Genomic DNA, 22557 nt, shown 5'->3' on the forward strand with positions numbered 1-22557 from the left:
GAGAATGATATAAATACCAGATATATTTGGTAACTGAGGTTTGCTCAGTTGGTAAAAAGCACCTCCACCCACGACCGTTAGGCTCTGGGTTCGAGTCACGCTGGAGGGGAAGTGTGGAAACACTATAGATCCTTCTAATTTGGGAGGAGTTTTAAAAAAAAAAAAAAAACCCAGATATATTGCACTTGTTTCAGATTGCTTTTAGATTTAAGTTGAAGCGAACTTATATTATGCACCAGAAAAGGAAGAAGGCAATGTATTCTTTCCCAAGCAAAACAAATTCAAAGAGATGCCCCGGGGTTCAGCGGTAAGAATTCAGCGCGTGATATGTAGGTTAGGCCAATGATTCGATTTTGAATTCTTCCGCTAACAAAACACTTTTATTTAGGTGGAGAATAGTATAGGAGGGGATCATTATCCATCGTGTTTTGAATTGTGCCCTAGTAGACCATCGGAGATTCTTGGTTATCCAAAAAAAATAATTGTGTGTTATATACAAAAAGATATACAAATTTTACACACTTTTGCGGCTACCAGATGTAAATAGTTTGATCTTTGCCCAAAAATAAATCTCTACAGATTTTTCTCTTAAGGTTGAACTTGAATGTCTGATTCATCTAATTGTTCATTTTACCAATTGCAAGTCAATAGTTTACTTGTTTGCAGATTTTAGGACTTGGACCAGGTCTAATAATAAATTCATAATCTATTTTGAAATTGATCCAAATCTAATTTAGCCGAAAGTATATTAAACATTTAATTGTTAAAATTAAACGTTGACATGCCTAAAAACAACAAAGATGTTTGTCATAATTTTACTCAATACTTGGTTAAATGATTATTTTTAAAGAAGAATTGTATAGCGATAATAAATATGGCATATTGTATAAAATTACTGTACTTACATTGACATGCTAAACATTTAAGGGGTCGTTTGGTTGGAATACGATTTATACCGGGATAAGTTATGTCGGTATAAGTTATATTGGGATAAGTTATGCTGGGATTAGTTATGCTGGGATTGTTGTTTATTCATTGTTTGGTATGTTGTATTAAGAATGACAATTGCATAATTTCTAAGAAGGTATAAGTTATACCGGTGCTAATTACCCCACCTTCTATAAGGTATAAGTTATCCCAGTATTAAAATTAACACCGGAATAACTTATAGCTGGTTTGCTAACCAAACAGAGTATTAAGGTGGTATTAAATTTTTATATCATCCTTATACATTCTTATACCTCATACCAAACGACCCCTAAGTCTACAACTTCTAAATACAAATTTCCCTTTGTAATGTATTACGTCACCTTTAATAGGTTCATTATGTATTACTTTTTTTTTTAAAGAGGGGAAATCCGCAGCCGCTACAACCTCTGCCACAGCCTCTACCCTTTGGGTGAGCACTCGGTATTACTTTGGGTAAACCTCCCCCTGTGTAATAGCCTGCAAACCACACAGAGGATGTAAACCGAACTAGGCAAAAACTGTGCGACGGGCTCAATCCCAGAAGGCTCAATCCCATGTATTACTTAGTTGTTAGTTTATATCTGTAATGTACAACTAATTCTTATACCGAGAATGTTATTATCTATAGTACAACAACAACAACAATAACAAACTCAGTGTAATCACACGAGTGGGTTTGGAAAGGATGGGATGTATGTAGCCTTACTCCTATTCTAAAAAGGCAGAAAACCTCTCTTTGATAGACCATCGATCGAGGAAAAGATGAGAAGAGTAACGGCGACAAACAGTAACAACAGAAAGAAGTCTATATTGAGATGTCACATGAGATATTTTTGTACATTTGCCATTGAATTTTGTCCACTTATTAATGATCTTTTATATGTTTCAACCTATTCTGGATATACAAAAATGGCATAAACAAAAAGACCCTTCTTCAACAATATCCACATTATTGACTCAAATTCGGAGCACAATCAGTGGAAAAGTCGAGGTGTTTGCAAGTTGTCCTAGATATCAACGTCATGAAAACAAAAGACTACATCGTATATGGTTTCTTCAAGAAATCAAACTTCAGCCTGGCCAATAACTAGCCCGGTAAAGTTAATGATACATAGCAACATCAACAAACCACAAGCGGGGTCTGGGAAGGGTAGTTTGTACGCAGACCTTACCCCTATCTTGAGGGTAGAGAGGCTGTTTCGGATAGACTTCCGGCTCAAGGAAAGATGAAAAGAAAGCAGTAACAACAAACTAATAAGAAAATAAAGCGAAAGGAACAATATGTAATAGTTAATGATACATAGCATCAAAAGGAAAGTGTTTTCTTTTGATGAATAAGGCTATGATTAGTAACACTGAATAGTTATACAACTGTATTTCGATGGAAATGTGGAACCATTGTACAACATATAATACTTTCCACTATCAATCTTGCTACTATGCTAAGAGCTGCTACACTGAGAGCAATGGCTATAGTAGAAAAGGGCAACCCAGTGCACTAAGCTTCCGCTATGGGCGGGGTCTGGGGAAGGGCCGGATCATAAAGGCCTATTGTACGTAGTCTTACCCTGCATTTCTGCAAGAGGCTGTTTCCACGGCTCGAACCCGTGACCTCATGGTCACATGACAACAACTTTGCCAGTTACGGCAAGGCTTCCCTTCGACTATAATAGGATACATGTATTTTTAATTTGCTTCACTTCATTTTGAAGGAACCATTCTGTGTGTTCAAGATTGAAAGGACAGTTTTTGGGAGAGATTTGGCAATAGCATGTTTATTGGCGACTCAACAATAACAACAAACCCAGTATAGTCCCAAGTGGGGTCTGGGAAGCGTAGTGTATACACAGACCTTACCCCTATCTTGAAGGTAGAGAGGTTGTTTATCGGCGACTCCTATTCCAAAATTTAGGCCTTCGTTCTTGAAAATCAGGGGGGCGCTGGTACACAATTGATGCAGCTTTAATCAAAATTCCAGCAGTTAAAGCCCATATTATATACTTCTCATTCTCTGTTTCATGATCAAAGAAATGAAGTACATATTCATCTCCCATGTATTCACGCTCTTGTTCTCTTCGATTTTCATCCTAATATCAACCAATATACTGGTAAGAACAACTGAAGACGAAACCTGTAAAGTAAAAGGGAGTTTTTAGACTTACTTACCTTAAGAAACATTTCTAAAGGTGCATCAAATATTGCTGCCACTTCTGCAGTATTTATAACTGGCTTGAATGCGTTCCGGTCCCAAAGTATGCCCACAACAGGAACCACTGTAATTCCTTTCTGAAGAAGAAAAGAAATGCCAATTTGAGATGGCAAAATCATAGTAATTTTGTTACATCACCACTATAGAAGAATATAACTGTGATATAACGTAACAGATTTCGTAGAGTATCTGTGTCCCCAGAAATGAAGAAGACTAAATAGCTTGCTTCGAAATTTTCTACCTACAATTATTCTTCGATACCAGCAAGCATTGATCTTAAGCGCCAACAATACCATATCAAGAAAACTACTCCAAATAGAACTCAATAAAATTGAGCAGAAACATTCAGCTAAAATAACTTTTCTTATACAACCGTCGCTCCTCGTGTTTAATGTGAGTGCTCACAAACCACCCTTCAATTAAGAACTATTTTCTTCTATCAAAGTAAACAAGACATTGTTTTGACCAATTTACAATGTAATGGCTGCTGTGTGATGTTGAAGTGAGTATGAAATTCAGGCCTTATCAGTTAATACTCGAAGACTTTATACAAAATACATCTTCAAGTTTCTGTAGTATGGAGTTTCAATAATCCTTTTCGATTTTTGGATGGCACCCAAGCCTAGCGATCAAATGAAGTTGGATGAGAACCATGAGCTCTCAGACTCAAATACTACTCCCTCCGTTCCAATTTATGTGAACATGTTTGACTGTGCTCAGAGTTTAAGAAAAAATGAAGATTTTTGGAAATTGTGATTCTAAACAAGTCAAAAAGGGATCCAGAGTATTTGTGTGGTTATAAAATCTTCACATTAAGGGTAGAATTGGATGTTTAAGCTAAATTGTTTCCTAATTTAGAAAGGAATCATTTTTTTTGGAACAGATCAAAAAAGAAATAGGTTCACATAAATTGGAACGGAGAGAGTAGATGATTTTATTCTATCTGCCTAAGCCTTGGTGGGCATAGTCACCCAACAACTGTGCTGGTGAAGGGTAGCAAATAACTAATATAATAGTCAAGATGCGTGCAAGCTGATCCAGACACCACTGTTATAAAAATAATGTGCATGTCATATCTGATATTGCACAATGCTCTCAAGAACTGGGAGAGCCGAGGGTCTATCGAAAACCTCTCTACCATCACAATACAGGGGTAAAATTTGCGCACACACTACCCTCCACAGACATACTTGTGAGATTATACTGGATATATTATTGTTGTTGTTGCTCTCAAGAACTGATGAGTTAGTACCATTTTACGACTATTCTTTTCTTCTTGTTACTGGTCTTGGTAATACATATGATCTGTGAAACGAATTGATTTCTTCACCTTCTATACAAGAAGATGAAGATGCCATTGGACTCCAAACCTGTTTCTAATGGTCAGCGGCATGAGCATAAAAGAATAGCCTCAATGAAGACAGATGCAGTACCTTGTTGGTAAAGGATTCAAGAACAGCGACGACATCTACAAGTGAACGGTCTAATCCAATCTCCTCCTCGGCCTCCCTCAATGCTGTCTCAATGTCATTGGCATCACCTTCTTCAACTTTCCCACCCGGCAAAGCAACTTCACCTAAAAACAACATATTGAGATAATTAATGGCTTTTAGAATACATTTGATCCAAAACTTAGAATCAATACTCTAGCTTTGGTGAACAGATTTATCCGACATCTATGTTTGTGTGATGTAGTAGTAGGCTACCAGGTAAAAAATTCAGGTGCGCACAAGTTGGCCAGACACCACTATTAAAACTTTATAAATGATACTTCATTTGTATCATTTTATATAACGGTGTTTGACTAGACATACAAAAACGCAACCTGGTATACAAAGCATCCCGCATTCACCCGGGGTCCAGGAAAGGGCTGCACCTCCGGGGGTGTGGATGCTTCCACAGCTCGAACCAATAACCTATAGATACACGGAGACGATTTTACCGCTGATGCAAGGTTCCCGTTCCACAAAGACTAGGCATATAATTTATTATCACACAAAAACTAAAACACCCTTACAGCTGACGGTTGTTTGACTAGGGATATAATTTACTTAAAAAAAACACAAAAACTAATCCACCCTTACAGCTATAGTTTTAAGAAGAAGAAAAAATACACACTTAACATAGCCTAAAACACTCTAAGAACTTGTGGTTTCATGGCTATAAGAGCATAACATTAAGGTAAAATGTAAAGTTTAAATTTGAAGACTAATATTTTTTAACAAATTAAGAAGGAAAGAGTGTCATAAAAAGGGGAAACAGAGTTTAATAACCAAAATAAAAATAAAAATTGGGCAATCAAATAGTTACCAGAATGTGTAGACAGAGTGGAAGCTCTTTTAGTGAGAATTACACGAAGATGGCCTTTTTGGTCTTCAAATAAACATACTAAAACGGAAGCCCTATCGGATTTGACTCTTCTTGAATTATTAGCTATTGGGTCTGTCCCAAATTCTGATTTCAATTCTTGTTCTTTGGAAACAACCTCATTTACTGTACATTCTTGAAATCTTGGACTTTGATTTTGAACGCGGGCATTGGTGCTGTTGGAAGAGTTATTCAAAGGATGATTATAAATACGAAGCCTTTCAGCTAATTTCACGAGACTGTCTGATCTATGAAAGTTATTAGATGCCATTGGTATTGAGAAAGAGAAAGGAGATTTGAGATTTTGCTAAAGTTTTAAAAAGTCTAATTGGGTCCTGGATTTTTGGGGAGTCCGGAACCAAAATGTGGTTCTTTTGAACTCAAACTACACAAATATGTGGTAAAAAAAATTATATTTTATATATAGCGCCATAATACTTGGCGCTATTACACTTACAGTAACGACACCATTAATGTATAGCGCCAGGTATTGTAGCGCTATACTGTAAAATCTGACACGCCCAGGTATAGCGTCACAATACCTGGCGCTATACATACATCATTAATGTATAGCGCCAGGTATAGTGGCGCTATACTTCTTTTTCTGGCCCCGCCAATAATTCCTGACTTCAATAATTCAAAAGCGCATAGTGCCAACTTTTTGGGCGCTATACCTGTATAAAAAAAAATCCCGGCTAGCCATTTCCTATATAAAGAGGTTAGGATTGTATAGAAATTCATTCAAAAAAAATTTTTAACTCTTGTTGAAACGTTTATTGTTCTTAAATTCTCCAGCATTTTTTCATTATGTCTGAAGAGCGTAGAATAAGAGTTTCATTATATTGGGGGGTGAGGTTGTGATGGAGAATAACTCTGTGGGCTACTGTTTACCTGCTTAGTGTCATGTTAAATTGCCACTTACAATAGAGTACGATGAATTGATATCGTTGTTATGCAAAAAACTGAGTGTGAGGAAACGTTCAGTGATACTTAAAGTAACCTGAAGATATCCATATTCCGTCACTCCGCAAGGGGTTGCTTTTTACTCGGAGTTTAACATCGACGATGATGAAACTTTGAGTGATTTTCTGAGGACTCCGAACGAATGCCGAGAATTTCTTGTAATCACAATGTTGGAGATGTACGTGAAGGTCGAAGACGTTCCAAAAAATGAGGTTGTGCGTAGCAGAGATAACCCTCAGTCATCGGGTGGTTATTCTGGAGCAGTTTTTGCCGGACGGGTTCCGGATGAAAGAGTTTTCCTTGATTTAAACTTATCACCGCCGGCGAATGAGCAGCGAGAAAATAATTTATACCCTGCTTTCCATAATTCACAAGACGAGTGGTAAACTTCAATTTTCATTTGTGTTAATTATGTATATTTTTGGCGTATTGAATTTGTATTAACGCTCATATATTTAATAGGGGGTACCGGCCGGATATGAATTTTACAAGTGGCCCATCTGGTAGTCATCACTTAATTGAAAACGCCCATCATGAAATTTCATCACATTACGACTTGTAAGTGAAGTGATATAGCCATATGGAAATCATTTATTAATTCAGTAGCTTATATTTTTGTTGGTTGTGCAGTGAAAACGAGCAAGTTGAACCACCCGTACTCACTCAATTGACCGAAAACGACGTATTACATCGGGATCTGGTAGATGCACAGAGTGAGGAACAGAACAGTGATTACGATAACAATGCCGATGAATCAAGAGATGAGACACCCTTTTTTCGTGAGGATGGTGATGAGCAGGATGAGGAGGAAGGACCTGATTTGAAGAGAGACCCCCTAGACGAAGAGTGTATGAGTCCGAAGTGTTGTTTCATTCAAGGGAGATTCCTTACATTGATAACTTGCCAACTGTGCCGGATGTGGAAGCTCTAACAAAGGATTTTGATGAAATCCGGACAGCAATGTGGGATGAGTCTAACGGTGCTTGCAAAGGGGATGCTTTTTCCTGATAAAACGCGCTTAAGCAGGACTTGTAAAATGCACAACGTAAAAGAGTGTCGTGAGATGTAGGTATGGGAGTCAAGTCCGATGGTATACAAGGTTGTTTGCCGCAGGTGGTTTTGGCCATGTAATTGGATGTTGCGTGCGACCAAGAAGAAGACAGGTATGTGGAAGTGGGTAAATACATTCCCACCCACATATGCGAAATGGACACATTCAACGGGAATCACTTCAACTTGGATATTGACTTGATTTCTCTTGTACTTATTCCACACATCGAAGCGTCCATAAGGTATACAATCAAAGAGTGCATTACATCGGTCCACCAGGAATATGGCCATACCATTACGAAAAGAAAGGCATTTCTCGGGCACAAACGAGCGTTTGAAATTGTCTACGGTAATTGGGATAAGTCATTTGCATCTCTGCCAAAGTACATGGCCGCACTGCAGCACTTTAACCCCGGGACAGTTGTTGAATGGAAGCTTGAGCAGAGTCCGGGAACACCAGAATACATATTCAATTACGTGTTCTGGGCGTTTAAGCCAGTAATTGATGGTTTTTCGCATTGCCAGTCAGTAATATCCATAGACGGAACTCATGTCTATGGAAAGTACGATATCAAGCTATTGATAGCTGTGGCAGTGGATGCTAATGGACAGATATTTCCTCTAGCTTTTGCTATTTGTGCCAATGAAAGCACAGAGACGTGGACATTATTTTTGAACCACCTGAAAGAGCACGTTGTCAAATAGCGTTTAGGTATTTATCTAATATCTGATCGGTATGGTGGTATATTAAGTTCTGTGGAGAACTTGTCTGCATGGCAAGAACCTTATGCATACCACCATTACTGTGTGAGGCACTTTAAGGCCAATTTCCAGAAGGCACATCCCCACAAGGATCTACATGATTTGATATGGGTGGCAGTAACAGACCACCAATAACATAAATTTCGGAGGCATATGGATTCTATCAGGCAAGAAGACGAGGCAGCCTATCGTTGGTTAATGCGACATGACCCTGAAAAATGGACGTTGCATGCGGATGGTGGCAGACGATGGGGAATTCTTACTACAAACGTGTCAGAGTCCTTCAATGGGTTATTGAAGTCGGTAAGAGGATTGCCCTCACAGCCATGGTGCGAATGTCGTTCAAGCAGATGGCAGAGAGGTTTGTTGAATGGTCTGCAGCTGCAACAGAATTGATGGAGAGAGGTGTTGAATTTATGTCAGTGCCTATGAAGAGATTTGAGAAATACAGACGGCAAGCACATTGTCATTCATTTTTGCAGTATGATAACAAAAGAGGTGTTTTTGAAGTTCGCACCGCTATCCATAATAATCGGGGTAATAATGTTCATACTATAAATGAATCTGTAAGGTTATGCTCCTGTGGGAAATGGTCCATCTACCACATGTCTTGCTCACATGCCATCAAGTGTTTTCAACGTGTTGGTTATGCGGAGACCAACTATGTTGATCAACAATATAGTGTTTCCAAGTACCAAAACACATATAGTGGTCAGTTGCAGCCAGTGGGTGCTGAGCATTATTGGCCTCCGGAACCATTTAAAATGGTGTGTAACAAGTCCTATTTGCGTAAAAGACAGGTGCAGAAGAGAACACGTATATGGAACCAAATGGATGTTAGTGACACCGTTTATGCGCGCAAATGTGGTATATGCTCGCAAACAGGACACGACCGTCGTAAATGTCCTTCAGCTGGTTTGGGTGGCAAAACTAATCAAGCTCGTGGTGGGTGTTCTTCTAGTGTACCTAACTACCCATGAGTTGATGTTGTAATAATTAGTTGTTATGTCTATGTTGCAAGATTTATGAAATAAAATTATGCTTGTTAACTATGATTTGTACTTTCCCATTTTACCTATTTAAATAATAATTTAATAAAATTATCTGTATATTTATTATGTGTGTGTTGTCTTGTCGAACTGAAAAAGCTGACCAGCTGACATAAAGTTATCTTGTCAACATCATGATATTTAACACGCAAAGTATAGCGCCATTAGATAGTACGTTATGTGTACGTTGTCTTGTCGAACTGAAAAAGCTGACCAACTGACATAAAGTTATCTTGTCAATATCATGATATTTAACACGCAAAGTATAGCGCCATTAGATAGTACGTTATGTGTGCGTTGTCTTGTCAACATCATGATATTTAACACGCAAAGTATAGCGCCATTAGATAGTACGTTATGTGTGCGTTGTCTTGTCGAACTGAAAAAGCTGACCAGCTGACATAAAGTTGTCTTGTCAACATCATGATATTTAACACGCAAAGTATAGCGCCATTAGATAGTACGTTATGTGTGTGTTGTCTTGTCGAACTGAAAAAGCTGACCAGCTGACATAAAGTTGTCTTGTCAACATCATGATATTTAACACGCAAAATATAGTTTACTAAAATCAAATATTACACAAATGGCTCAACCTCTTCGTCCACCAAAGTGCAACTGTGGAAAAGTATGCTTGATGCAAAATTGTTGGGACGGTGGTGAAGTTGGACACCGCTACTGGCACTGTATGAACCAGTTTTACAAGGTTCCCGGCGAACCTATTTGTGATTTTCAGGAATGGGTTGATGAACCATGTTATCAGGAATGTTACAGAAAACAACTGCAGTTTCTTCATAATATGTGTTTAAGACAACAGGAGCATGAAAAAGAAAGCAATAGAATTATTGCAGACTTTGAGGGCGAACCTGAAGGAGGTGGGAGAAGAAAAATGGAAAACACAATGGAATTGTGAAGCACAAAAGGATCGAAAAAAAATATAAACTGGAACTTGCGGAGGTGAAGGCGAAACTGAAAGAGGTAGAATAAGAAAAAGAACAACTGGAAGAACGATTTAAGTGGTTGGAGCGGAGAATAAATAGCAACCGGGGCTAAACATTGCCATGTATGTGTTTATTGTATTTTTCATATTTCATGTATTTTTATTATGTTGGCCTGCTATGTTTGTGTTTGTGATTGTGTTTGTGTTGTAGTAATGTTTTCTTTGTTTGTTGTACTAAATTTTATTTTAATTGAAGTAGAAGTTAAGTTTAAGTGCTTGTGTTGTACTACATTTTATTTTAATTGAAGTGAAAGTTAAGTTTAAGTGCTTGTGTTGTACTAAATTTTATTTTATAAAACTATCAAACGAATGGAGAACTAAAAAAAGTAATGCACATATTCGATTAAATAATGTTGTTAATGTATACAAAAATATTATTTACATTATGTCAATGTGTCCCGCATCCGGTGTGTCTCAATGCAACCGCTGGCCTGAGGTGCATCCCCTCCCCCCCGGGGTACGCTATCAGGATCATCATCATCAAGTCGTCTCCTTATAGCCGAATGCAGCACAGGATGACATGTATCGGTGGTGCTGTCAGCTCCAGTAGAAGGCTACATAATAATATGAAACTTAGTATAGAAAACTACATAACAATTCACAACAATTTATATTGTCTTACCATCATCGTCTCTAGATCCTGAATGTAGTCATCTGTCGCTGTATCGCATGAAGCCTTAAAAAGGAAATTAATAAAGTTAAAGAAAATAAATAAGTTACAGTTAAAACAAATTCAAATTCAATACTAATAAACTCATACATGCGCATGTGATGTGGAGCCATAACTCAGTCGGCGCCCACTATAAAAATCTTGGGTCGGTCGATTCTCAACAGTGGTAGACGGGCCTGGGAAGTATCTACCCCAATCCACTCCTTGAATATCTGAGCCCGTGATCAATAATTGACTCGATGGGGTCACCTGCGATGGCACTGGAGTGCGATAAATTCCAAGGTTGTAAGACGGCATGTCCGTCTCATGCATGCCGCTTGCCATATCAGCAGCAACATCATCAGCAGGAGCCTCAATGCCCCCTTGCTGGGGACCACCTCCTCTCCGCCCACGACTACGTCGTCCGGCACCACCAGCTCGTCGGCCACCACCAGCTCGTGGGATACCACAACCTCGATGGTACTGCGCTGGGTCCATATAATTAGCCTCATGTGCCAAACGCTGATCCGATCGGGCTCGCTGCAGTGTCCGGGTAGCCACATCCATGAATCGACGACTATACTCCTGCATGGCCATAGGATCGTGGACATAACTCTGCATATGCTGCCCCATATGATAGACGGTATGCAATCCAATCGCCTGCACAAAGTAAAAAATATAAACTACATATTTGGCACTAAATTACAGCTATATAACTAATAATAACAGAAAACATACCAGGGCCTTGTGTCTCCCGGTGTATGGGACGTACCAACCGTGTGCCTGATGAACTGGGTTCCCGATAAAAAGTCGGGAAATAGTGCGGTACCATGTCATATAACGTTGAATAGGAAAGTGATGCGGAGGTGGGGTCAAGTCCCCTCGCATGTCCCAAGTACCCAACTGCTCGTTAAGCCATGCCATAAATGTGTCGTCCGCCCTGGACCGATCATCCCTCTCATAATGTAAAGCATGCCATGCAGGCGGAGTCGGTATAGGTTGCGGCAGGCCAAACTGATGAAATACCCGCTCGGAGGCATGGTGCTCGACAATATCGAGGCATATGAGCGGGACAGAAGCCCTCCAAATATGTCGGCCGAACGTGCAATACGCTGGCAGGGTACCTATCACCTCATCGTTGTACGACGTCAAGATGAACTATCAAATAAGAACACAAACCGTTAGTATGCACAACACTAAGTTAATCTATAACAAGTAAGTTTAGTTAGATATTCACCTGTGCGTCCTCCAGCAGATCCAACACATCCCTGCAGAGGGGGAGATTATGATGGGATTCATACTCTCGTGCAAGAGTACGACGCATAACCCACCTACAGGCTAGAGGGAGTTGCGGAATTTCTACATTAGCCGGTAGCTGTGGTAGAGGTAGCTGAAACTGCAGAAATCGCTCCCAGACCCAAACCTAACATACAAAGTTGACGTAAAGTATAAGATTAACTATAACTAGGTAGAATTGTAACTAATGGACATATTATTTGAATATGTTATCACCTGTAGAAACGGCAGAAAGCCACCAACGTCTCTCTATGTGCCGATGCAAGCCCGGCACATCTGCCTGTACAGATATGAGATGACAACACCACCCCAGCTGTACAAAGCTGTATCCTCGAACCGGGCAATATGATGCAGAAAACAGAGGCTCACTAGGTTCCCTGAAGTGTTCGGGAACAAGACCCCCCCCCAAATAGAAGGAGCAACAACAACCTCGTATATCGATGTACATCCACCTCCGCTGACTCATCAGTGATAGTATGGTGGATCTGCACCAGGTGGTCTCTAATGGGGACCAACTGTATACGACTGGACCCAGACGCTACCGCCTCGTCCTCCGGCATGAAACCCGTGAGCATGTGCAGCATATCCCAATATGCCTGCCGCGAATAATATCTCATGGTCGCAGGCAGTAAAACTGGCAAGCCATCAGCGGACATGCCATATAAAATCTCACCGTCCTGGAGTGTGATGGTGGCCTCGCCGATGGGCAAATGGAAAGTGTGCGTCTCCGGTCGCCACCGCTCAATCAAGGCCGTGATCAAAGCATAGTCGAGATGTATCCGGCCAATCCTAATAATCCTATATAATCCCATCTTCTCCAGGTAATAGACCACGCGGGGATGTAGAACGCGGTGAGGACTCAAAAACTCCCATAATAGATCCACTCTCCTAGCCCGGAAAGTCTGCGTAAGCAACTGTCCGTCCCATATATACTCGGATCTATGCTAGGGCTGTAGGGCTAATAGATCCAACGTCCGAGGGCCGGGATGTATAGTCGCGTCCATGTCGTCAACTGTAAATTCATATTTTTTAATAACTTAATTGTACAAATTATATATATATATATATATATATATATATATATATATATATATATATATATATATATATATATATATATATATATATATATATATATATATATATATGGGTTCAGGGCTCGATATTTTGAGGACCAGTGACACCAAACTATCATTAATAATTATGTATTTTTATTATAATTTAAATTCATATTTTTTAATAACTTAATTGTACAAATTATATATATATATATAATTATGTGTTTTTATTATAATTTAAATTCATATTTTTTAATAACTTAATTGTACAAATTATATATATATATATATATATAATTATGTATTTTTATTATAATTTAAATTCATATGTTTTAATAACTTAATTGTATAAATATATATATATATATATATATATATATATATATATATATATATATGTGTGTGTGTGTGTGTGTGTGTGTGTGTGTGTGGATTTTTATACAATTATTAACTTAATTGTACAAAGTTTGCATTTTCAACAACCAGTATAAGATACTTAAACAAAAGGAATTCTAAGCTAAAATACTACACATTACTACGCTACAAGGCTCTAAATTTTACTACGCTATAAGGGTCTACGTTTTACTACGCTAAAAAGGTTTAGATTTTATTACGCTAAAAAATAATCTAAACTAACCATAAACAACAAATAAATTTAATTGCAAATAAAATACAAAATGGCATGAAAACACATATATATAAATCAGGATATTAACAGATAAATTTATTTTACTAATTTATATTTTTTTAGAAAACACTAATATTAAATCCGGATAAATTTAACATGCTAATTTCGAAAAAAATACAAACCGAAATAGAACACATACAAATCAAATAATATGCATTATTATAAATGTTTCAACTTAAAATAAATCAAAATACCTCGATTTAGAATTTTGGGAAAGCAAAAAGATTGAAATTTTGACTCCGAAAGTGTGAATCAACAATAACACGAAGCTCTACTCGAATGTGGGACCTACGTTCTTCGAGTTTTATGTGTCGGGCGGACCCAAAAATTTTATTTTTTTTTAAAAAAAATGGCAGAAACGGGTCTGGGGTGGGAGACCAAGAAGAGAGGGGAGTTAAAATAATGGAGGATGAATCGACATGGAAGACGGAGGGGATATAAAATATCTATGTATAGCGCCACTATACCTGGCGCTATACATTAATGATGTATGTATAGCGCCAGGTATTGTGGCGCTATACCTGGGCGTGTCAGATTTTACAGTATAGCGCCACAATACCTGGCGCTATACATTAATGGTGCCGTTACTGTTAGTGTATAGCGCTAGGTATTATGGCGCTATATATAAAAATATAATTTTTTTTACCACTTATTTGTGTAGTTTGAGTTCAAAAGAACCACATTTTGGTTCTGAATTGCTTCCTAATTCGTTATTATATGTATATGGCTTACTAGTCAATTTTGTCCTCTAATAAATATTATACACCTTGTCTTGATCTGTCCAATCCATTCCTTCTTTTTTTTGTTTTTAAAATTCTTTTTCCATTTTGATAATTAGATAAGGTATATTGTGTTGGAAGCCTTATGGCAACGGTAAACCTGTCTCTGTATAATTTATATGTTACGATTTCGAGCCGTAGAATCAACTACTGACGCTTGCATCAGGGTAGACTGCATACATTACAAAGGTGCGGCCCTTCCTAGGAGGGGGATTTGCAATCGTACCCTATATTTGTGCTACCTTTTAACTTGTATCCTATTTTTAAAAATTATTGATTTGGTAGCCAGCTGACAAAAACTCCGTAATAATATGACAATTACACCTCTGACAAAAAATATAAAACTTGCATCGCGCATTAATCGTGTGATCTACAACCTCATTCGGGAAAAAAGATCTCCTCCTCTATGTAAGCACGTGATTTTTGCCCTACATGAGAATTACTCCCAGAAAATTCAAAATAAAATGATTTTCCTTGGTGTGCAATTTTGTGTATTTTTGTGATATTTTTGGATAATTATTTGTATTTGTCTGTGTTTGCTTATTTGTTAAATTAATAAAAAATACAAAAATGTGTCACATTTTGCATGTAGGATTTAATTCTACAATTGTTAGTAATTAAATTAGTTTTAAAAAAATTAAAAATTACAAAAAATAGGCATCTTTTGCATTTTTAGCATTTAATGTCCAAATGAACAATTTTATGCTTAATTATTACTTAATTGTGCGTTAATTGTTATTGGGAGTTAATTTGCGCTTTTATAACTTAATTTAGTTCTTAATAATAATTTAAGTATTTTTATAATTTAGTTTTAGAAAATAAAAGAAGAAAAGATAACAAAAATACAAATAAAAATCGGATTGGGCCACTTCTTCAATTTTCAACCCCAGGCCCAAACAATTGTCCACGACCCAGTCCACTTCACACGGGTCGACCCGGTCCGCCCCATTAACCCATTGACCCAAGACCCACTTTTCATTTTTGTCCTAACACAAAACAAAACAAAACACAAACAAAAAACCCTAAAAAACCTAAACTAAACTATCCGCCCCCCACCCTCTCTTCTTCTTCTCCAAGATACCAAACACACCAAGCATCCATGGCAGCACTTCCGTCTCCTCCGTCTCACAACCACCACCATCGTCCAGCCCCGTCGCTACTGCCCCATCTTCTTCGCGACGTCCTTCACCTCCGGCGACCATGGCTGCCCGTTCCGTGCTTTGCTTTCGTCGGAATAGCCTCTTCTGGTTCACGTCCAAACATACGCCATTGCTACTGCGCTGCTTTCTGCTTCATCGTCCATCTGTCCCAGCCACCAGACTCGTCGTCACTGCCCAAACGATCCTCCATTAAATCCGACGAACGCTGCTGCTTCGCCTTCGTCGTCACTGCCCGACGTCCAGTCCCCCCCCCCAGCTGCTGCTTCTTCACCTCCAAATAGACCTCGTCGACCATTGTTGCTGCGTCGATTGCCTCCCCGTCGTCACCACCGTTACGCCCAGTCGTTTCCATGGCCAAGCTCATCAACCAGTCATTTTGGCTGTGTTGTTGCTGCCTCACTTCCACCATCTTCGTCGTCCGCTTCAAGCTCGCGCTGCTGCTTCATCGTCCACCATTTCGTTCAGTTGAGTTGCTGCCACCATTTCGTTCAGTTGAGTTTTAGTCGAGGTCGTCGAGCGTAGTTTTGAGTTCGCCAAGTTTACAAGGAAGTCGAGTTCGTCGTTGAGTTCGTCGTTGAGTCCGGGCAGATTTATTCCCATCTAAGGTTCGTCGAAACAGTTCATACAATCGAATCCGTCGTTTTTCATCTCCGGTTAGTAGTTTTTTTGAGTTTTATTTTGTCCGCATTTTGTTTTGATATTTTCGAATCTAAAATCGGCAAATGTGTGTTTTGTTCATGTCTATGTTTAGATATTTGATTTTTTGTTTTGTTCATGTTCATGTGTTTTTGTTGAATTAATTTTCAGATTTCAAATGGAAGTTAATTAGTTATTTTTCATGTTTATTTCATGTTTGTATTGTTGTTTAAGTGAATATTTGTTGGTTTAATGTTTGTTAGATTCAAATTGAAATTTAATTAATTATTTCTTCAATTTGTTTCATGTGTTATGCATTTTTCAGAAAATATTAATGTTGTTTGAATCGTTAGAATCCGTCATGTTTGTTGCTAAAAATAGATTTAATTCATGTTCATCTTTGTTTGAAGTTCATGTGTAAATTCAGTGATTTAATGTGAGTTTATGTTTGTTTGTGATTCGCTTGATTTAATTTGAATCATGCATATTGTTGTTTGTATTGTTGTGTTCTTGCTCATACATTCATGGTCTAAATTAACCAGGATTGGTTCCCGATATGGTTAATTCATTCCATTAATTTTGAGTTGTGTTGTTCATCGTGTTCATATAATTGTTGTTGAAGATTGTTGAGAAATTGGTCATCTTGACTATATTTTGGTTGAGTTATGATTAATTGATTATTTAGAGCAGAGGGTTAATTTGGTAAATTTTATTGCATTCGAGGGTAGATTTGTAAATTGCAATAAGGTCGGAAGGGTAGTTTGGTAATTAAACATTATTTTGATTCTTTATGTTAAGCATGGGGGACAAATATAATGGGGTGGGGGTTTTTGAGGTATTTGTTTAATATAATGGGGGACAAGACAAAACATAATGGGGAGGAATCTTGTACTTTTTTAATATAGGCATGGGGGACAAATTATAATGGGGAGGAATCTTGTACTTTTTTAATATAGGCATGGGGGACAAATTGTAATGGGTTGGGAATGTGTTAGTTGTTTAATGTAGGCATGGGGGACAAAATTTAAAATAAAGAAGACATTTAATAGTGGGCCAAAGCATGCCATTGGGGGAATAATTTTGGGGTTGGGAATGGAAGACTTGTCTTGCTATATATAGAGTCATTCTTGACTTGAAATAGGGAGGATTTTTTGAGAGAGTTTTGAGAACTTGAATATTATTGAGAGGATTTTTGGGGAGAGAGTTTTAATACGTGAGGTAGAACATAAAACATTTTTCTACATTTTGAGAGCGGACATACTTGAAATATTTTGAGAGTAAAAGAGAAATGCAATTTGAATTTTCACTCGAATAATTTCCGTTTGCTTTTCTCGAGGGTTATTCAAAATCCGAAACTACTGCCTCTTGCATCTGTTCTCTCTTCTGCTTTGATTGTGATTGTACTTTTGCACTGCTGAGTTTTCAATCTGTTGCTGGGTTATTCTACTGGTTGTTACTGGTTTTGCGGTGTTGCTGAATCTGCTGTTGCTGTGGTATTATTGCTGCTGACTCCTACTTCTTTTGTTCTTGTACTGCTGTTTCCAGGTACACATTTGTACAATCTCGGCTTAAAGCAAAAAATGAAATATTAATCAGGCTTTGTTCCTGTTGAATCCCTCCTGTTTAGATTTGTGTCTGAATATAATTTTCCTTTCTTTGTATAAAAATGTAGTCGATTTATTAATGAGTAATGGGGTTGCATGTGTACAATTTCTTCATCTAAATAATGTTAGTTTAAATTAATCAAATACTAGTTAATTCGTTTTGATATTATGGTATGTCAATCTCATGTTCTCGTATTATTGAATAATAGAATATAGAATGAAAGTAGTTTTTCTTTGTACAAACTCGATCGCAATTTTCCATTCGCATTAGCCGTAAACTAATAACTAATAAGTTGACGTTTTTCAGCATGTAAATAAATAAGAGATTTTCTTTTATTTTAGAGACGAACTTAATAGAAAATATAGTCATTGTAGGTTTATCCTTTAAAATAAAAATGAGACGAGCCTCGCCAAATAAAACGTATAGATTGCGGGGCCCTCACAAAATGTATGGTTTAATTAGAATTCGGAAGGACCGTTTAGCGAATTTCACGGTCTTCCCAAAATAATAACGCGATAGTCTCTTTAGGCGCGTGTTTAATATTTTACTTTCTTAAGCCTGGGTGTGCATTTCATGCGACCCGTATCCAAATCCCAAAACATCAAATAAAACGTGTTCCGGATTGTGGGTGCATTTCATGTGACGCAGTCCAAAGACATGTTTTAAGCGATGTTCACATTTCTTTTAAAAACAATAATAATAAAGCGGTTAAAAGTTAAAATTTGCACATAAGTTCATATTCGTATAAAATCAGATAATCAAGCCAAATATAACAGTTGAGCGACCGTGCTAGAACCACGGAACTCGGGAATGCCTAACACCTTCTCCCGGGTTAACAGAATTCCTTATCCGGATTTCTGGTACGCAGACTGTAATATGGAGTCATTCTTTTTCCTCGATTCGGGATTAAAATTGGTGACTTGGGACACCCTAAATCTCCCAAGTGGCGACTCTGAAATAATTAAACCAATCCCGTCTCGATTGTCCTTTAATTGGAAAAACTCCCTTGCGCCCTCGCGGGTGCGTAAAAAGGAGGTGTGACAGCTCTGGCGACTCTGCTGGGGATCTATACCCAGAACCACTGGTTCAGGGTTAGAAATTCGAGCTTAGATAAATTGTTGTATTTGGCTTTATCTGATTTTGTTACATGTTTTGAGCCTAATGTGCTAAATGTTGCTTTTACCGCTTTGATATTATGTGAACTGTATATAAATTGTGTCGAAACCCATCTTCTCTCTGAGTCTTCTGAATCATGAAGAAGGGTGTACTTCGTACGACTTCTTTTCTGTATAGTGTCAATTCCCAATTTAGAACGAGGTTTGGATAAGTCGCAAAGCCGGTGAAGCTTCTGTATTCCCGGACTGCCGCCTCCTCCTCGGCTCGAGCTGTCCGCTCGGGTAAGCCAGGTCTAGAACAAACACCCAGGTTCTGAACCTAGTATAACAAAGCCACATGCCGGATCCCTAGTAGGAACGTTTGTTTGCATCACGTGCATTTGACTTTGGAGGCCCAACACAGGGGTTGGGTCTGTCTAGGACAGGTGTACCAAAAATGAAAATGACCATCCTGATGCATCTTACTTGCTACTACTTGCGCATTTATTTGATTCGGACTTGTGTGCTGACTGACTTGTGAATATCAGGAATAATATTTTGAAATTGAAAAAAAAGAAATAGCGGTTAGGGAATTGATTGTTTATTTTTGAAAAGAAAACAAATGCCCAAATACTGTCAAAACTCTGCCGAAATTTTGAGAAAATGAAAAAATGTCTTATTAGTTTGTTTTATTAAAAGCTAAGAAAAGAAAAAAAGAGTCGTTGTTCTGTTTTGTTTTTCAAAAATAAAAATAGAAAAAATATACAGTTTGTCTTGCCATGAAAATGAAAATGAAAAAGAGTCTTATTTTTAAAATATTTTTTTTATTATTATTTATTTGCTTATGAAAATGCAAAAAAAATAATAATAATAATAAAAATAAAAAAAAAGTCTTTCATTATTTGTCGCAAATATATATATATATATATATATATATATATATATATATATATAAATCCGAAAAGTTTTTTTATTTCCAAAAGATATATATATCTTTATTTGTTGCAAAGAGTATTTGTCTTGCCAAGAAAATTCAAAGTAAAATTTCAAAAAAGATATGTCTTGCAAAAAATAATATAAATATCTTTATTTTCCATTGTTGATAAAACAAAAATAATAAAAATGTTTTCTTTAAAAAAAAAAAAAAATCCGAAAATATTTTGATTCTTCTTTCAAAATTGAAAAGAAAATTCAAAATTCAAAAAATACTTTTAGAAGCATTTCTTTTATTAAAAGTAAAATTCCAAAAATATTTTCTTTTTTCTTTAGAATAAGAAAAAAAAGCAAATGAAAATTCAGAAAAAAAAAATATCTTCCTTTTACTTTTGAAATTCTCAAAGTTCAAATCAAACGAAAATGAATTTTTACAAGCCTTTCTTTCAAAAAGAAATCAATCAAAAAAAATATATATACTTCTTTTCTTCTTTTGAAGCAGTTCTTTCACAAATTCCAATTAAAAAATAAAAAATAAAAAATATGTGTTAGTTCATTTACTTATTCACGATGCCCGAACTACGCGGGTTTGATTCTCACCGGATGTGAGATACGTAGGCAACCCTCATCGGGTCCAACCCCACCTTTTGCTAAAAAGCCAAAAACAAATAAATAATAATAAAAGAATAATATGTCAAATTTTAATTTTGTCATAAAGAAGTCGGGTGACGTTGTTTTATCAAGACATAGCCGAATGTTCCCGAGAGGGACGCCGGAAGGCTGACTTTGCATAAACAGCCACCTTTGGGTCATTTTTTTAAGATTTGGTCCAGTTGACCCACACAGCCTTAAAAATCTTCGTCCCCGAGGCGTTGAAAGGCCGTGTTTTCAATATTGACTTTTCTAATTCGAAAAACGATAAAAAGAGTCATAAATAAGTCGGGTGATGCTGTTTTGTCAGAAATAGCCGAATGTTCCCGAAAGGGACGCCGGAAGGCTGACTTTGCATAAACAGCCACTTTTGGGTCATATTTAAGATTTGGTCCAGTTGACCCACACAGCCTTAAAAATCTTCGTCCCCGAGACGTTGAAAGGCCGTGTTTGCAGTATTGAGTTTTCTAATTTGAAAATCGATAAAAAGAGTCATAAATAAGTCAGGTGATGCTGTTTTGTCATAAATAGCCGAATGTTCCCGAAAGGGACGCCGGAAGGCTGACTTTGCATAAACAGCCACCTTTTGGGTCATGTTTAGGAGTTTGGTCCAGTTGACCCGCACAGCCTTAAAAATCTTCGTCCCCGAGGCGCTGAAGGGCCGTGTTTGCAACTCCACGTTTTCATTGTAATTTGAAAAAAAAAACAAAGAGTCAGCAGTTAGGTGAATACCGTTCGGATTTTTGGTCAAAATAAGCCGACCCAGCTTCGGCCGCGTCTTAAACCGTTCTTGCCGAAATAGCCTTAGAGTATCTTTCAGTTGTCGAAAGGTTATTTTCGTAAAAGAACGGACAAGTTTGTAAAAGTGTCATAAAATAATCCTCCTTCGGCCTCGAATTCATGTGGAATTTGGAAGGGGCCACACGTTTGCAAAAATAACCGTTCGGTTGCATTTGTCAAACAGAGAAAGGGGGTCAGCCTTTTGTTTTTGAGTTTGTAAATCTTTTGATTAGAATATGCGATTTGTTTGATTTTCAAGTTTGCAGGTCATCTTCAAACCTTTGAAACCTAGTTTGTTTTAAAATTGAAAAATGTGTATTATTGTTTAGCTTTTATTGGTCCGAACTACGCAAGGTCTGATTCATGCGGGGTCATGATACGTAGGCAATCCCCATAAGATTCGACCGCTTTTAATAAAGAAAGAAAGGAAAAAAAAGAGAAAAAGAAAATACAAAATAAAATAAAATACAGGGTTTCCCAAAGTGCTTTAAAAGGGGACAAATGAGCAAGCCGGGATGACGCATGTTGTTTGAAGCAAAGCATGTAGAAACGGTTAACTGCCTAGGAGCATTACATCCTCTATGTGTTGTGATCAAATCTGTTAAACTCTAACGCTAACAAAGCTTGTTGTTGTCTGAAACCAGACAAGTTAGTTGTTAAAGAACTCTGGCAACACACTCCTATCAAACCAGATCCAAAGGACCGGTAGCAACAAGCATGACTACTTCAGAGAATAGTAATGAGGAAGAAAGGCCGATGAGCCAGTTGTTAAAAGAAGCGATGGAAAAGATTGAAAGGATGGGACTAGAGATGAATGCAATGCAGCTAGCCCTAGCCAAAACACAAAAGAGCCCTGAGACAC

At 37.5% G+C, this 22557-nt stretch overlaps 1 protein-coding gene across 1 annotated transcript; it reads right to left on the reverse strand.

Annotated features, from left to right (window-relative positions):
- Positions 1–2224: 2224 nt before the first annotated feature.
- Positions 2225–5870, reverse strand: LOC104250022 (nudix hydrolase 11-like). The gene is made up of 4 exons (XM_009806556.2): positions 5489–5870; positions 4612–4754; positions 3136–3255; positions 2225–3056 (listed from the first exon to the last, which is right to left on the reverse strand). Exons 1-4 carry the CDS (start codon positions 5814–5816, stop codon positions 2853–2855), a joined length of 795 nt encoding a protein of 264 aa, XP_009804858.1. The 5' UTR covers positions 5817–5870; the 3' UTR covers positions 2225–2852.
- Positions 5871–22557: the final 16687 nt, after the last annotated feature.

Source organism: Nicotiana sylvestris, chromosome 8, assembly GCF_000393655.2.
Source record: "Nicotiana sylvestris chromosome 8, ASM39365v2, whole genome shotgun sequence".
NCBI lineage: Eukaryota > Viridiplantae > Streptophyta > Magnoliopsida > Solanales > Solanaceae > Nicotiana > Nicotiana sylvestris.

Coding starts and splice junctions, on each gene's coding strand:
- LOC104250022 (XM_009806556.2), bottom strand. CDS start 5,816: ATGGCATCTAATAACTTTCATAGATCAGACAGTCTCGTGAAATTAGCT. Junction 3,256..4,611: donor TTGAATCCTTTACCAACAAG/GTACTGCATCTG, acceptor TTTCTTCTTCAG/AAAGGAATTACAGTGGTTCC. Junction 3,057..3,135: donor CTTTAGAAATGTTTCTTAAG/GTAAGTAAGTCT, acceptor GGTTGATATTAG/GATGAAAATCGAAGAGAACA.